This window comes from Triticum urartu, chromosome 7 (genome assembly GCF_003073215.2).
Source record: "Triticum urartu cultivar G1812 chromosome 7, Tu2.1, whole genome shotgun sequence".
Classification (NCBI taxonomy): domain Eukaryota; kingdom Viridiplantae; phylum Streptophyta; class Magnoliopsida; order Poales; family Poaceae; genus Triticum; species Triticum urartu.
The window spans coordinates 554,595,531-554,612,810 of NC_053028.1; the positions used below are offsets into that span (position 1 = coordinate 554,595,531).

Here is a 17,280-nt window from a genome sequence, read left to right on the forward strand (position 1 = left end):
GGGCAGGAGAGAAAAGGTTTTTGTACATCAGAGATTTTTCTGTCGTAACAGATGATGTAAGACTGGTTCCCTAAAAATTTGGCCTTCTTCAACTATCCAACATTTTAAAGCATGTTCAACAAAATAAATCCAAAAGGATAATATCAAACTCATGTCAAATTAATCCAAAGCAAACAAAACACAAATAGTACTTAATTACACAGTTCATCGATCCACAAGCTCAAATTCAACAGACATGTTCATCAAACATAACACAAAGTTCAACGCACATGACATGAAACATAAAGGTGGTCTTGTTGCCCATTCCATGTCCACCACTCCTCGATGAGATCTCTTCTTTGAAGATCTTCATGAGTATCCGCATATTGAATGCCACGGTGAACTTGAAGAAAGCGTCGGCACAGCGCCGAGATTCGTACATGCATGCAGATATATATGCTCTTCCTTTCTGCCGTGTACTTCAATTCTCTCTCCCTCAAACTTGCCCTTATTTAACCATTACTACTGATGGTATATTTGAGGATGAAGCAACAGTACTACTGATACTCGTAGTATTACTGATACTCATTTTACACAGGTAAGATTGATTGCTTCATCCTCAAATATTCTGGTGTTCGTCGTATTTACATTATACACACAAAAAATATACTGAAATAAATGAGTACAAAACTGAATATTCAACAATAATAACAGGTTTTAATTAATATACAACACAAATGTCTTTCTAGTTGGTTCATCCTGAAATTTCTCTACTGTTCATTTTATTTACAAGAGAAAGAAAAGAAAGCAATATGTACATTATTTTCCAGGGAACATTCTTCAGTGCCTTGTATGGACAGTAAGAGCCCTTTTGGAACACAGAAATTTTACCAAAACAGTTCAATCCACATTCCCCTTACGGGATGGAGAATAAACCCTGCATTACAACAGGGCCTTAAATCACCGGCTAATTCAAGACACTCCAACTGCAGTAAGAACACTAAATTTTTTGCGGATTCTGAACATTTTCCACCAAGCTTCTTCAGTATTGGCAACGCCATAGGCTTCGAAAGCATCAGGAGATCAGCTTTTAGTCAGTACAGCCTGATCCTGGTGGTTATGTGCTGCTGGCACATAGGGCAGCGCACCAAATTTTTCCCGCAGTCATAGCAAGTCTGAATTATGTGTGTTAGCAATTAGTATATACAACAAGAATTGTGAATAAATGTTCAGAGGAAAGTAAGGGAATATTTTCTGCACCTGATGTCCACATCCAAATGCAAGATCCTTTGATTTATCCATACATATGGCGCATGACTGCATGCACAAAAATGCCAGGCTTAGTTCATATTCCACTAAAATTAGAGGGTCTGGCAGTTAGCATAAACTTTGTCAGTATACACAAACTTAGCATTTGGAAGAGGAATGATCTGCATGTGGCCACAAGATGCAAGTGTATGTGTCAAAGTACAATAGCAAGCTACAGTCTACATTTGAAAAAGAGCATAAATATTTTACAGGCAGAAGTGAACCGAGGATAAACCAAATTTAACTAGCAGTGTTTTCTGAAATAGTATTCCAAGCACTGAAGTTCGGGGGCATATCCAATGAAAACACACAAATTCCATGACGATGTGCTTCGTCAGCTTGAATTTTTTTTCTAAAAGAGGCTACTACAGACAGGTATGTTCATGTAAAAAATTCAACTTAATTCAAAATACTTTGCAATAAGTATCTGTCTTTTTTATATCTTGCAAAGTATTTCGACTTTGAAGTTAAACTTTTGCATGGATATTAAACACACTGTCCTTAGTAGTGGAAATTATTTGAGAATTTTTTAAACTTCTATTCGCTGTTTTCACAGCATTGTGCATTTTCACCTAATAGTTCCCCCGTATAACCCTTAGCATCGGCAGGTCTGAACGTGCAAGAGTATTGGTTAAAAAGATTCCATCAGGCTTTTTTGGCGGTGTAGATAAAGTTAATTTTTACTACACCGTTTTATTTATTCATATATGGGTATGAAATGGTGGGAATACGGTGTAAACACGAAAAGATACGTACAAGTGTGCTTTCTGAACTTTCTGATGCATAAGTGTCGGGTATCCTTGAAGCCGCAGGCTGTGAACTTTCTGATGAATAACTGTCAGGCCTCCTTGTAGCTCCATGCTGTCGCTGTTTGAAATTGTCTGATTGCTGAAACCCACTTGTTTGTTGACCAAAGCTGCTAGACCGTGAATAAACACCAGACTGTTGGTCAAAGCTAGTAGACCGTGAATAAGGAGTCCTTGTTGGTGGAGGCAGAGGAACTCTTGGAGGTATTCCTTGGCGACGGCTGAAACAGAGGAAGAATCGAAGAAAGTGGTCAGATGGCAATATAGTCTCTGCAAGCACAAAGCATTGTTCTACTTGACTCTGAGGTTGAAAAAACATAGAATACCCAAGGAGTTGGAGATCAAGTGTTGCTTTGTACTGCGTAGGGATTTCCATCAATGCTGACAACGCAAATTCAGCCTCTTTTCTATCAGCTGCTATGCTCTTTGACATAATTTCCGTGAAATTCACAAACTGCATGAAATTAAGTATTCTTTCACGTCTCAGTTATTGAGAACCAGAAAAACAGCTAAAGGTTGGATGTAATTTGTATGGCAATCACCTGGAAATTATCGAATGACCGAGCAGGTATGTTGTCGTCAAACTTATGCATCATATCCCATGGTCCATCACCGACCCCAACAAGAACAATAGACAAGGGAAAGTGGCTGGAATATTTTCAAAATAGATGTTATTGTGTGCAATTTGTTTAGGAGAATTGACTTGGTAGAATATAAAGGTGTTACTTTAAAATCCTGAATTAAGTACCTAGCTTTCACTATAGCATCAATGGTATCCCGCTCCTGCGGACTTAACTGCCCAGACTGTGTATCCACACTTCGAGTAACCTATCAGCAGAAATTTTAGCCAGAGTGAAAACTGGTTATACAAGCAAGACATGCAAGAGTCACCATCACTTAATGGCTATAAAGAACATGTGATTCAGAAGCACAACTTGGTGAAACTGTGGTGCACCTGTCCATCAGCAATTATCAGAAGAACATGATATTGACCACCGGTGCTGTCTGCAATCCCAATTGCTGTCTCAATTATTGGAGCGAAAGATGTTGGTCCTGTGCAAGTTAAATCCAGATTATTTCCGTACATCTTTTTTTGTGGGAACTCTTAGCTATTTCTGGTAGCAATTTTGTTCCTCTCTTCACTTTTATGAAATCTACATTAAGTGAGTACTTAAACAAACCAGCTAATCGAAGAGTTGGAACGATTTCTCTGTATCTTTCCAATGCCTCTTCAAATCCATTGCATGGTTGGTTCTCTGGATAAAAGCTGAATACCTCCTGGTCATGAGTTGATGCTGCCAGAAGGGAAAGGAAACATTATATTCAATACATGCATTTAGACATTTTATTGAAAATCCATGAAGTGGTCAATGAAAAAGAAAATTGGAACCTTAAGCTTACCATCACCAAATCCAAAGCAGGGAATCAAATTGTCTTCATCAAAAGCTGAAAGTGTCCTTCCAATAATAGATATGGCTTGCTCATATGGGTTTGGAGTGTTTCCAATATCATGTAGACAGCGGCGGTTATAGGAAATTTTACCTAAATGGAAAAGCATAGCAAGTTAAATGAAAATGCTATGATATGATATAGAGTAGATGATTGTCACATATAGAAGCAAGGGTTTGGAATGTTTATAATTTCATGTAGACAGCGGCAGTCATAAGAAATTTTACGTAAATGGAAAATTATACCAAGTTAAATGAAAATATGATCTGACATAGATGATTATCAATATAAGATGCAACAGGGGGGGGGGGGGGGGGGGGGGGGGGCGGCATTCTTTCTAACAATACAAACGCAGAAATGCTGTCATTGCTTGCCTTTCATCTAAAGAAATTCATGTGCATAATGTGGCTTTGCCTGACAAAAGATATATAATAGATAAGTTGGCATGCCATTGACATCACAGACCAAATGGTTTTCTTCAATAGCAATAAACCACAAACTATATGTCCATATGGGCAACTAACTAGTATTCTACTGTACTAAGCAGTACCTAATAATAAATAATAGGCACCAGTGGACCCCAAAGCAAGCATTAGCAAAAAAGAATATGCACCTATAGTCAAAAGGCAGAAAGATCAGCTGCTAACCTGTCCATTCATTACTTTTTGTAAAATCAATGCCTACAATAAGATTTGAAGATTCGAGGCCTGCCTGAGCCAAAGCTTCAGTCACCTGTAACAGTGTAAAAAAGGTGTTGCTTTCAGTTTTAAGTTCACAACACAACAATCGAAAGGGAGAATATATGGAAGACTCTTGTAACTGTCATCTGGGCTGTAGTACTTGAGGAAAATGCATAAGCTGGTAGGATCCAATTTCATTTAAGTATATACAAATTCAATAATATTTCATAACATAACAGTATACTACTGCAGCTCCATATCAGCATTGTAGTTATTTATCTTTTGTGAGGCTGAAGTAGCAAAGCCCTTAATAGATGGGACTACCCAATTTTTTTTTGAGCAAAAGAGGGGGGGGCTCCGATTTCATTAACGAAACCGTCACCAGATTCAGTTATACTACAGACGCGCGACCTAATTCAACAGAATTACACATCCTCCAAGGAACCCAAACAAAGAGTCATCGGAAATTCTGATAGAATCTAACGCAGGCAAGTGGTCACAGACGACCTGTTAAGCGAGGACGCAGCCTCCTTCGAACTACCCAATTTAGTTGATTGTTATAGTTGTCAGCTTAATGGTCCACAAGTCTGACTGCAGATATCAAGGTTTTTACTGAAAATGCACTGGAAAGTAAGTAGCAGTCACATCTTATAGAACATGTCAGTTTCTTTGGAGAAGTAAAATCTAACTGCAGGAAATTTTATTTTATCATCATCAAACCATGGGTTACGAATCCTACCATACAAACAAAAACTGCCTAAGATTGATAGAATGTCAGACGAAGTACACTTGGACAGTACCATATCATTAAATCGTCATGCCAGTCAAATTAATGCTGAGAATATGACAGGCTAGGACTTAGGAGAGAACCAAAATCTGTATACACTATCGTACGGCCTCTCATATTTGTAAGTAATTGCACACTTGTAAGTAACATTGTAGAAGAGGAAGGCCCATGAAAAATGCATTCACTGCCGAAAATAAGTGCAAATTATATAAGAGAAGACTGTATGTCCCCGAAGCTAGTACAATTGAAAAGAACGTGATTAATGCAGGTGGCTTGAATTTTTTAAATGGTTGCAACATTGCAGAAAATACTCATATCGAGCAAGAGATAACTTCCTTCGCTGATGCAAAATTTAATTTGATTTCTCGACCAGAATACTTAAAGCACTATCCTTGTAGAAATACTCATATAGATAAAACTAACTCTACCAAAGATAGTTTACACTCCAAAATCCACCTGAGACGACTGAATAAGATGAATGGTTGTACCATTCAGCTACATCAAGTTGACAACCATGCATCAAAAATTGGGAAAGGAAAACAAGAGAACTGAAGGCACAAGAGGCCATCAATACATACTTGACTGACGGAACGGTAGTCGTCACCGATCCTGGAATACTTCCTCTGCAGCCTGGCCTGTGCTTCTGGCTGCTGCACGTTGTTACCCGCCGAAGAGGCATACCTCGGGCTGTAACTGGAGGGCGTGTTTGCATACCTCGAGTTGTACCCGTTGGATGAATTCCCAGAGTTATACGACGGCTTGGAGTCCTTTTGCCCCATTCCTCAACACTCGGCTGAACTTCCTGGTGAACACTGGACAGAAGAGAATGTCAGTACTTGGGTACACACCTAGCTGGAAAGAAGACGGATACTTTCCGCACATAAATAAATCAAGAAATCCTGGTGTTTTAGCAGAACATGATGTATCCATCAACTACATGTGAAATTCTTTGTACGAATTCCTAATTCGAGGAGGGGTGACTTCTAATCCAAAACGGCTAGGTAAGTTTCACACCCTAAAACAGCCACAGCCTCCCCTATCTACCCCCACATTTCGTCCTCATTGCCAATACTGGAGACTGGCAACCGCAGAAGGCCCAGTTCCTACATACGAGCATCGGGCATATCGAAAGGTGTGAACGAGATCAGGCAAGGACCCTAAAAAATATACCGAATATAATCATCTAAAAACCCGCCAATTACTACTACCTAGGAGCATTCGACGAACTGCCTCACACAATCAGATCCAAACACCTCGTGGGCTCACGGACAACTCGGCTCTACCGCGCACCCTCACCTCACCAAGAAAGAAACAAGGCGGCGGCGGGGCGGAGTGGGAAGATACGGGATTATACCAACTCGCCGGCGTGGTAGCGCGGCAGCGGAACCAGAATCAATCAACCTCGAGAAACGAACGCCCGGAATTCTCTCTCTCTCTCCCTCAACAACTTCCCCGAACAAAAAAAACCAGCAATCCGCAGGGATGTGCTTACCAAGGTCGCAGGCCGCTGCTCCGGGACGGAAGAGGATTGGCAGAGTAGAGGAGAGGAGGGGGGGGAGGGGATAGGCTCGGTCAGCTAAGATTTGTACGCCCGGCACGACGAGATAAACTATAATCAATCAAGGGGAGGCGGTGGCGCGGGTCAAGTCAATCGCCAGCCCGGGAGGCAATGCAGTTGGCACTTGGCAGCGGGGCGGGGGCCAGACGGCAAAGATTTCTTGCGCTCTGCTCCTCCCCTCTGACCCCCTCCCTCCGTCCTCCGTCCGCTCTCTATCTGAAAGCGATGTACGAAGCTTCGGAACTGGGAGTGGTATTCAAGAGGTGGATGGATGGGGAGAGCTCAGACGGATTACTGCTAAGTCATTAGTTTGGTGGCGCTGACGCACTTGTCTCGGTCATCGGCATCGGCATCGGCAAGCACCAACCGGTCCAGGGAGGCATCTTTTCTCCGCTGCGCCCGCGCGCGACGGAGGGGCTGCGGCGTGTTGGCTCGGTGGTTGGCGCGTCGCAGTCCTGGTTTCCGGGGTGGTTGTTAAGCTACGGTGAGGTCGTGCGGTCCATGCGCGGCCCTCACGAAAGAAATTAGGCGGCGCTCACCGGCTCATGGGTGGCGTGCGCCGCTGAGACGGCCGCGCAGGGCACGTGGATTGCGTTATGTGTCGCGTATTGGCTTTGCGTGCGTACCGCGGGGCGACGTAGGCTGGTGGGTGTGTGTTTGCCGGAACCACACGTAGTGGATTTGTCCTTCCCGCGGTGTGTCAAAAGTTGACCTGGAGCAGGAATTTGGATAATTTGGTATTTAAAAAACCACACTTTTTCGCGTCATTGACATATAGGTATTTTTTGTGAGTCAAGTGCATCATAGGTCCTTTGACTGTTTTAGATGTATCACATAGGTCCTCGATCTATGAAAAGTGTCGTCCAGGTCCTCGAAGTGCAATATGTGTGACATCTACGTCGTCAAACTATTTATTCAAATCAAATTACTAAACAGTAAAACGGAGCTAGCTACGACTCCCTACAGTGATTTGAGATTTGTAGCCGTCTGATCAAACTAACCAACGTACCAAATAATATAGCGCGCGTCAGGATGTCCTCGTTCTCACGATCCGCTCAATCCACGTGATCGGGGCCGCTGCTCCACGGAATGAGCTAGGAGACACATCCTTCGTTGGGCCGAAGGCCTACGCAGCCCACCGAAAGGATTCTTTCCCAGCCCATTCTGTGCGTCCTCATCTCTTCGTGACTCTGTGATGGTTCATCTTGGCGCTGGCGGCGCGCTACCGCTTCCACCTCCGAGTTCTTCGTCTACGGCCTCTAGGAAAACTTTAGCGATCCAATGAGTGGCGGTCCATCGACCAACATCGATGGCAGAGGTCGACGAGTGGGAGGAAGGAAGAGAATCAATCCTCGGGCCTCCACTCTCCACACCAGCGAGAGAAGCATGGGCACGCCACGCCATGGACTGTGCCCCCACGTTGATAACAGTGGTCGCCGGCTCGCCGCTACTGGTGCCAGATCAACTTCAATGACCACGGCCCTGACTCTTCCCATTTCAGCCACTCCAAGTGTAATCGGCTGCGAAGATACGGACGCTGTGGGCGCGACGGCCATGCATGTCTCCATCTCCATGGTCATGGTCGGCAGCAATCCCTTCTTCCTTACCCTGAGTTCGAGATGATTGGTCAAAGATGAAGGAAAACCCCTATCTTTCAAGTAATCTCTCCTTATCTTTTTCCTTCTAAGATTTTCCCTCATATTTTTATAACCTGTTGGATCAAACTATGACGTTTGTATGCTTCCCTAAACATATTGTATCTGGTTCAGATTCTTGGTTTGATTAGAGTATTCCATTCATGTTTTCCCTCGCCCCAGCGGTGCTGCCCCTTCCGCTTGCCGCTCCTAAGCCCACAAGATGATGCGAAGACAAGTCAATTTGGATAAGGTGGAGACTTGCGGCGGCTAACATCTCCTCAATGACATAGTTGTGCCGGCTTGATGCAATGATGCCAGTCCACCTCTCTAAGCACTAGCTTGTGTTAAATCCTCTCCTGCAACACCGCGGCTATTGAGGTATGTTCAGTGTCCATTGTTATCACTTTGTTGTCTATTGTAAGTGCATCTAATGCCCCTTAGTAATTTTGGTGTACTGAAGACTTATAGGTTAAGGGACTGATGCGTTTGTGAGTGTACACAGGTCTATAAGTCTATGAGGAGTTTGATATTTACAGAGAAAGTCGACCCCTAAAAATGAAGTTCTCCGACTGAAGACTTTGGATTTCTGAAGACTTTCTGAAGACTTTGAAAGTGAAGAAATTGGTGTAATCCTGAAGACTTGGTATTCATTCGAGGAACATGAAGCATGAAGACTTTTGTTTTCGTAGTTTCCTTTTCTCTTTCTTGAGTCATAGGAAACACCGTAATTTTAAAGAGGGTCGAGTAAATACTAAGGAAAAATTTTCAAGTGATGCTCAACTCAAATCCTACACCTACCAATCCCTTCGAGTGAAGCCATTGAAAATCTCATACAGTTCAGTGAATTTCATCAGTGACAGAGACGAAATTGTTCTGGTCTCTGAGGAATTTGATCTGACTGAGGAGTTAGGAATTCGCCAGTACGGATTGCCTACACAGTGAGGAACATGATAGCCCCGAGGAATTTGATACTCAAAATTACGACCGTTGCTGTGCTATGCGCCAGCTGTCCCAAATATCTACCCACCTAACGGTCATATCATTGAAGGGCATTTATGTCTTATCATGTCGGGCTGCTCCCTAGGCTATAAATGGCCGCCCCCTACAACCACTAGCTGGTTGGCTGCTCCGAGAGAAACTGACACTTGTCATTTGAGAGCATCCCATCCTCCGAGGAGTTTGAGCGAAAATCATCAAGTGAGGAAAACCCAAACCCAAACACCTACAAACCCAAAGTGATTGAGCATCACTAAAGAGATTGATCCTGCGTGGATCCGACGCTTGTTACCTTTGAAGACTGTGCATCTTCCAGACGGTTAGGCGTCATGGTCTAGAGTATCCAAGAGGAAATTGTGGATCGTCGAGTGACCGAGTCTGTGAAGGTTTGGAAGTCACCTGAAGACTTACCATGAGTGATTGGGCGAGGTCTGTGTGACCTTAGCTCAAGGGGAATACGGTGAGGACTAAGTGTCCTGAGCTGCGTGTTCAGGACTGGGTGTCTGGGACTGTGTGTCCTCGGGTTTAAATACCTAGCCGCCCTAACCAGACGAACAACTGTCACAACAGTTGGAACTGGTCTACCAAATCATTGTCTTCACCAAGCTACCTGGTTCCATTTCCTCAACCCTTCCATTTCCTCATTTCTGTGTTGTGTGCTTGTTCATATCTGTTTGAAGACTTGGACTGAAGACTTTCTCTATTTCCTCAGTTCAATTTCTTCAGTCTATTTGTCTTTATCATGTGTTATCATGTGTTTACGCTTTCTGTACTCTGTGCTTGTTTTTGTTTCTTGATGAAGTCCATGCTCATGCTCTGTTATGTTTACTTCTGAGTACTTATTCCGCTGCAAGTAGTTCTTCACTCAGGAATTTCCTCACCCTGAAATTCCTTAGTGAATAATTCATTAAAATCACCTATTCACCCCCTCTAGTCGATATAACACACTTTCAATTGGTATCAGAGCAAGGTACTCCCTTGTTCTGTGTGATTTTGGTTTAACCGCCTAAAATTTTAGTTATGTCGACCACGGTAATGAAGACTGTGACTTGCCCCATCTTTGACGGTCATGATTATCCCAAGTGGAAGGCCATGATGAAGAAGCGCCTCATGGCGATGAACAACGAACTCTGGACCGTCACCGAGATTGGTCTTACTGACCTATGCAAGATGGTGGAGGCTGATGATATTCGCAAATACACACTTCTCAACCTCACGGTGAAGGACATCATCTGCTCCAGCTTGTCACAAAATCAGTTCAGGAACGTTATGCATCTCAGCCATGCAAAACTCATCTGGGACCGACTTTCTGAGGTCTATGAAGGTCATCGATCTCACCATGATCCCTGGTTCGAAGAATTCATGGAATCGCGCAAGGCTATGACTTTCAATCCAGAGTCATCATCCTCTGCACCATGCCTTATGGCAAAAGGTGCCAAGGTAACTGACTACTACTTATCTGAGTCAAGTGATGATGAATTTGTTGATGAATTTGGACCCAGTTATGTCAAACTTGCTTCCCTTGCCACTAAACAACAAAGAGCTTTGGAAAAAGTTCAAAACATGCTAAATGAGAGCGATGATATGTTGGGCGAGGAAATGGATCGCACTAAAATTTTGACTGAAAATCTTCAGAGACTTCAGTCCAAGTTTGACAATCTTCAAGGTCATCATAACACTCTCCTATCTGATTATGAGAAGCTTTCTTATGAATTTCTTCAAAGAAAGCAAGATCTTGAGCAGTTAAGAGTGAGTTATGAAGATCTTCAGAAGGAGCGTGATTCATTACTTGCTTAACAGATCAGCGCTACTCACGATGAATTTGTTCCTCCGTGTTTGAAGTGCATTGAACGTGAATCTGTTAATTTTTCACCTGAATGCTCAAATACTTCCATTGCTGCAAATTCTTCAACTGCCTCTGCTATCACTAATTCCTCAACTGAGGACATTGCTAGTATCACTGATGATGCAGGGCTGAAGGAATTGTATATGACAGGCATGTACAAAAGCCTCAAGGGGCATCAGGCTCTTTGTGACGTGCTTAAAAAGCATATCCTCAACAGGAACCCTAGGAAAGAGGGTATTGCCTTTGAGAGGAAACTCAATGCTGATGGGACCTAGTGGAAACCTGAGCAGTATCCCAAAACCTCATGGGTTGCTGCAAAGGGACCTTCAGTGGATCCATCTACTTTATCTGGCTTTACATGTGAATCTTCATATTCTTCTGATGAGTCAATTGACTCCAACTATAAACTGTTCAAAAATCAGAATGGTGAAGTATTTGCTAGATATGTTGGCACTAACTGCAGGAACGGTCCTCCTATGAAGAAAATCTGGGTTCCCAAAAGGTGCCTTGAAAATCTTCAGGTGAATGTCATCATGACACCACCTGTGAAAAATAGGAACCCCAGATCAAATTCTTCATAAGGACCAAATTCTTCGTATGGATCCAAGTCCTCATACGGACCAAACTCCTCACATGGATCAAATTCCTCAAAAGGATCAAAGTCCTCATATGAACATCATCATGCTAACCCGTATGTTTCACAGGGAAGATCTAAGGACTATAGATATGTGCATTATTCTTCAAATCATTATGTTCATAAGTCCTCGAAGAATTTCTCTGCTTACTCCTATGCTTACCCTAACCCCTCTTATGTGAAACGAAGTGGATTGGCATCTATGCCACCTTTCTCTTATGGAGCTCGTAGAATGATGAATTCTTTGCCACCCCTTCGGATGTGGGTGGTGAAGAAAAAGAACTAACCTCTTATGCAGGGTTAGGTCTCCAGACGAACTTAATCGTCTGAAGAATTTGCTGGAGACCTGAATTTGCTTGAAAGGATGCAAGCTAATCATGAAGAAATGAATTTTCATTTCTCACGTCCTCATACTGCTTTATCTGTTCTATTGCTTGATGAAATTGATGCCATATTCTTCATTGCTGAAGTATATGAGTTCGTAAGTTGCAGTAATTCATCTGCTGGATGATCAACCCAAAGCCACTGAGTGGGTCCTCGATAGTGGATGTACAAATCATATGACTGGTGACAGGAGCTTATTGATGGACACTGCTTTATCTCCATCACACCTGAAGCATATCACCTACGCTGACAAAGGCAAAAGCAAGGTATTGGGTCTAGGTAAGGTTGCAATCTCAAAGGATCGAGACATGGACAAAGTCATGCTTGTCGAGTCCTTAGGGTTCAACCTCATGTCTGTCTCAATGCTTTGTGATCTTGATATGATTGTTGTCTTTGGCAAGTATCGTTGTGTTGTGATCATGGAAGCTGACAATTCCAAAGTCTTCGAAGGCTTTAGGAGAGGAGATTTGTATATTGTTGATTTCTCTACAGGACCACAACCTGCTACATGTCTACTTGCAAAAGCTTCAGAAGGCTGGCTATGGCATCGACGACTTGGTCATGTTGGCATGAGGAATTTGCACACGCTCGCGAAGAAGAAGCATGTCATTGGCATTGAAAATGTCAAATCCCTCAAGGATCACTTATGCGGAGCCTGTGAAGCTGGAAAAATGACCAAGGCCAAGCATCCAGCGAAGACTATCATATCATGACTACTACTCGACCATTTGAATTACTTCACATGGATCTCTTTGCCCCTACTCACTATGCCACATTTACTAATGTTGCATCCTTATATGGCCTTGTCATTGTTGATGATTATTCTCGATATACATGCGCCCATATCATCACTTACAAAACTGAAGTGCGGGAAGTCTTCAAACGATTTTCATCGAGGGTTTCAACCAACTTTGGTGTGAAGATCAAGCACATCAGAAGTGATAATGGAACTGAGTTCAAGAACACTGGTCTTGATGACTATCTTGATGAACTTGGTATTACTCATGAGTTATCTGCTCCTTATACTCCTCAGCAAAATGGCGTCGTAGAGCGCAAGAACATGACTCTTGTTGAGATGGCCCGCACTATGCTTGATGAGTACAAGGTGCCTCCTCGCTTTTGGCCTGAGGCAATTGATACTGCGTGCCACATCATCAACAGGGTATATCTTCACAAATTCTTCAAGAAGACTGCATATGAACTCCTCACGGACAAGAAACCCAATGTGAGTTATTTCAAAGTCTTCGATGCTAAATGTTGGATTAGAGATCCTCATCACAGTTCTAAATTTGCACCGAAAGCACATGAAGGTTTGATGCTCGGTTATGGTAAAGACTCGCACACCTACAGAGTCTTCAACACCTATCATCACAAGGTTGTTGAAACTGTAGATGTGCGGTTCGATGAAACTAATGGCTCACAAAGAGAGCACCTACCTCCTGTGACAGATGAAATACCTCCTGAGGAATCTATTAAGTTCAAGGCTACTAAGGATGTCATTCCTACTGAAGAATCTGTTGAAGAAGCCATTCCAGAACATGAAGAACATCATGCTAATGCACCTGAGGAAAATGGTGCTGAAGAAAATGCTGATCAAATTCCTCAACGTCAACCCGCTCATCCTCGTGTTGCAAATGAAGTGCAAATTGAGAAAATCATCAACGACATCAACATTCCAGGTCCTCTCACACGCTCAAGAGCTTCACATTTATCTAACTTTTGTGGGCACTTTGCTTTCGTCTCTATCAAAGAGCCAACTAAGGTAGATGAAGCATTTATGGAGCCTGAGTGGATTCAAGCTATGCAAGAGGAATTAAATCAATTCGAGCTCAACAACGTCTGGGAACTGGTCAAACATCCAGATCCTCATAAGCACAATATCATCGGCACAAAATGGATCTACCGCAACAAGCAAGATGAAAATGGCCTTGTGCTGAGGAATAAGGCACGGCTTGTAGCTCAAGGCTACACACAGGTTGAAGGAATTGATTTTGATGAAACTTTTGCACCTGTTGCTAGACTTGAAGCTATTCGCATATTACTTGCTTATGTTAACCATCATAATATTATCTTATATCAAATGGATGTGAAAAGTGCATTCCTCAATGGTAAGCTTGAGGAAGAAGTATATGTTGCTCAACCCCCAGGTTTTGAAGATCCAAATCATCCTGACAAAGTCTTTAGACTCAATAAGGCACCACTGGAATTAGCTAATTTGCCGTCTGCCGAGTCTTTGCCGTCTGCTAGCTGACGGCAAAGAAGGTCTTTGCAGTCCGCTTGCAGAAAACGGACGACAATGAACTGGCTGATGGCAAAGAACGGTCTTTGCCATCTTCCTACTCTTTGCCATCAGCTAGCGGACGACAACGAATCTTTGCTGTCAGCTAGCAGACGACAAAGAGGGTGGTGGTCCCCACTAATGAGCTGATTAATCCAAACTTAATGGCCCCCCTCTTTGCCGTCAGCTAGCGGATGACAAAGAGGAAAAAAAGCTGACGACAAAGGTTTGGCGGACGACAAAGACCTAACCTACCTAACGACGAGACCCACCCGCCCGGGATCCATCTCTCTTTCTCTCCTCTCTCCTCCTCGAGCCACCACGCCGCCGCCCCCACCCCCTGCCGACGCCACCCGCCGCCGCCCCCACGCCGTGCTGCCACCCCCGCCACTCGCCGTCACCCCCACCAGCCGCCCCCACCACCTGCCGCCGCCCCCGCCACCCACTAGCCGCCCCGCCACCCACCGCCACTGAGGGAGTCCTGGATTAGGGGGTGTTCGGATAGCCGGACTATACCTTCAGCCGGACTCCTGGACTATGAAGATACAAGATTGAAGACTTCGTCCCGTGTCCGGAGGGGACTTTCCTTGGCGTGGAAGGCAAGCTTGGTGATACGGATATGTAGATCTCCTACCATTGTAACCGACTCTATGTAACCCTAACCCTACATGGTGTCTATATAAACCGGAGTGTTTTAGTCCGTAGGACAACATAAACATCAACAATCATACCATAGGATAGCTTCTAGGGTTTAGCCTCCTCGATCTCGTGGTAGATCTACTCTTGTACTTGAAGGAAATATGCCCTAGATGCAATAATAAAGTTATTATTTATTTCCTTATAATCATGATAAATGTTTATTATTCATGCTAGAATTGTATTAACCGGAAACATAATACATGTGTGAATACATAGACAAACAAAGTGTCACTAGTATGCCTCTACTTGACTAGCTCGTTAATCAAAGATGGTTATGTTTCCTAACCATGAACAATGAGTTGTTATTTGATTAACGGGATCACATCATTAAGAGAATGATCTGATTGACATGACCCATTCCATTAGCTTAGCACCCGATCGTTTAGTATGTTGCTATTGCTTTCTTCATGACTTATACATGTTCCTATAACTATGAGATTATGCAACTCCCGTTTACCAGAGGAACACTTTGGGTACTACCAAACGTCACAACGTAACTGGGTGATTATAAAGGAGCATTACAGGTGTCTCTAAAGGTACATGTTGGGTTGGCGTATTTCGAGATTAGGATTTGTCACTTCGATTGTCGGAGAGGTATCTCTGGGCCCTCTCGGTAATGCACATCACATAAGCCTTGCAAGCATTACAACTAATATGTTAGTTGTGAGATGATGTATTACGGAACGAGTAAAGAGACTTGCCGGTAACGAGATTGAACTAGGTATTGGAATACCGACGATCGAATCTCGGGCAAGTAACATACCGATGACAAAGGGAACGACGTATGTTGTTATGCGGTCTGACCGATAAAGATCTTCGTAGAATATGTAGGAGCCAATATGGGCATCCAGGTCCCGCTATTGGTTATTGACTGGAGACATGTCTCGGTCATGTCTACATTGTTCTCGAACCCGTAGGGTCCGCACGCTTAAGGTTACGATGACAGTTATATTATGAGTTTATGCATTTTGATGTATTGAAGGTTGTTCGGAGTCCCGGATGTGATCACGGACATGACGAGGAGTCTCGAAATGGTCGAGACATAAAGATTGATATATTGGAAGCCTATGTTTGGATATCGGAAGTGTTCCGGGTGAAATCGGGATTTTACCGGAGTACCGGGAGGTTACCGGAACCCCCCGGGAGCTAAATGGGCCATGATGGGCCTTAGTGGAAAAGAGAAGAGGCAGCCCTACATGGGCCGCGCGCCCCTCCCCTCCCTTGGTCCGAATTGGACAAGGAGAGGGGGCCGGCCCCTCTCTCTCTTTTCCCCCCTCCACAAGTCCTATTCCAACTAGGATTGGGGGGGGGGAATCCTACTCCCAGAGGGAGTAGGACTCTCTTGGCGCGCCCTATGTGGCCGGCCAGCCTCCCCCCTTTTGGTCCTTTATATACTGAGGCAGAGGCACCCTAGAACACACAAGTTGATCCACGTGATCTATTCCTTAGCCGTGTGCAGCGGCCCCAGCCACCATAGTCCTCAATAATACTGTAGCGGAGTTTAGGCGAAGCCGTGCTGCTGTAGTGCATCAAGATCGTCACCACGCCGTCGTGCTGACGGAACTCTTCCCCGACACTTTGCTGGATCGGAGTCCGGGGATCGTCATCGAGCTGAACGTGTGCTCGAACTCAGAGGTGCCGTAGTTTCGGTGCTTGATCGGTCGGATCGTGAAGACGTACGACTACATCAACCAAACGCTTCCGTTGTCGATCTACTAGGTATGTAGATCACACTCCCCCCCTCGTTGCTATGCATCACATGATCTTGCATGTGCGTAGGAATTTTTTTGAAATTACTACGAAACCCAACAGTACTACCCATATCATCAATATTAATCAAGCAGGACATAGGGTTTTACCTCCATCGAGAGGGCCCGAACCTGGGTAAAACTTCATGTCCCTTGTCTCCTGTTACCATCCGGCCTAGACGCATAGTTCGGGACCCCCTACCCGAGATCCGCCGGTTTTGACACCGACATTGGTCCTTTCATTGAGAGTTCCTCTGTGTCGTCGCCGTCAGGATCGATGGCTCCCACGATCATCGATAGCGATGCAGTCTAGGGTGAGAACTTCCTCCCCAGACAGATCTTCGTCTTCGGCGGCTTCGCACTGCGGGCCAATTCGCTTGGCCGTCTGGAGCAGATGGAACGCTACACCCCTGGCCGTCAGGTCAGATTTGGAAATTTAAACTACACGGCTGACATCCGTGGGGACTTGATCTTCGATGGATTCGAGCCAC

At 44.1% G+C, this 17,280-nt stretch overlaps 1 protein-coding gene across 2 annotated transcripts; it reads right to left on the bottom strand.

The window, feature by feature from the left end:
* Positions 1-658: 658 nt before the first annotated feature.
* On the bottom strand, positions 659-6,869 carry LOC125520368 (E3 ubiquitin-protein ligase RGLG5-like). Of its 2 annotated transcripts, none has more exons than XM_048685274.1 (12): positions 6,502-6,869; positions 5,588-5,811; positions 4,190-4,274; positions 3,495-3,635; positions 3,275-3,388; positions 3,049-3,146; positions 2,842-2,921; positions 2,636-2,741; positions 2,420-2,547; positions 2,044-2,314; positions 1,240-1,296; positions 659-1,154 (listed from the first exon to the last, which is right to left on the bottom strand). In XM_048685274.1, exons 2-12 carry the CDS (start codon positions 5,786-5,788, stop codon positions 1,074-1,076), a joined length of 1,362 nt encoding a protein of 453 aa, XP_048541231.1. In that variant the 5' UTR covers positions 5,789-5,811; positions 6,502-6,869; the 3' UTR covers positions 659-1,073. The 2 variants fall into 2 exon arrangements, with proteins under 2 accessions (XP_048541231.1, XP_048541230.1); XM_048685273.1 differs by having other exon boundaries at positions 5,588-5,821; positions 6,502-6,864.
* Between the last annotated feature and the right edge of the window lie 10,411 nt (positions 6,870-17,280).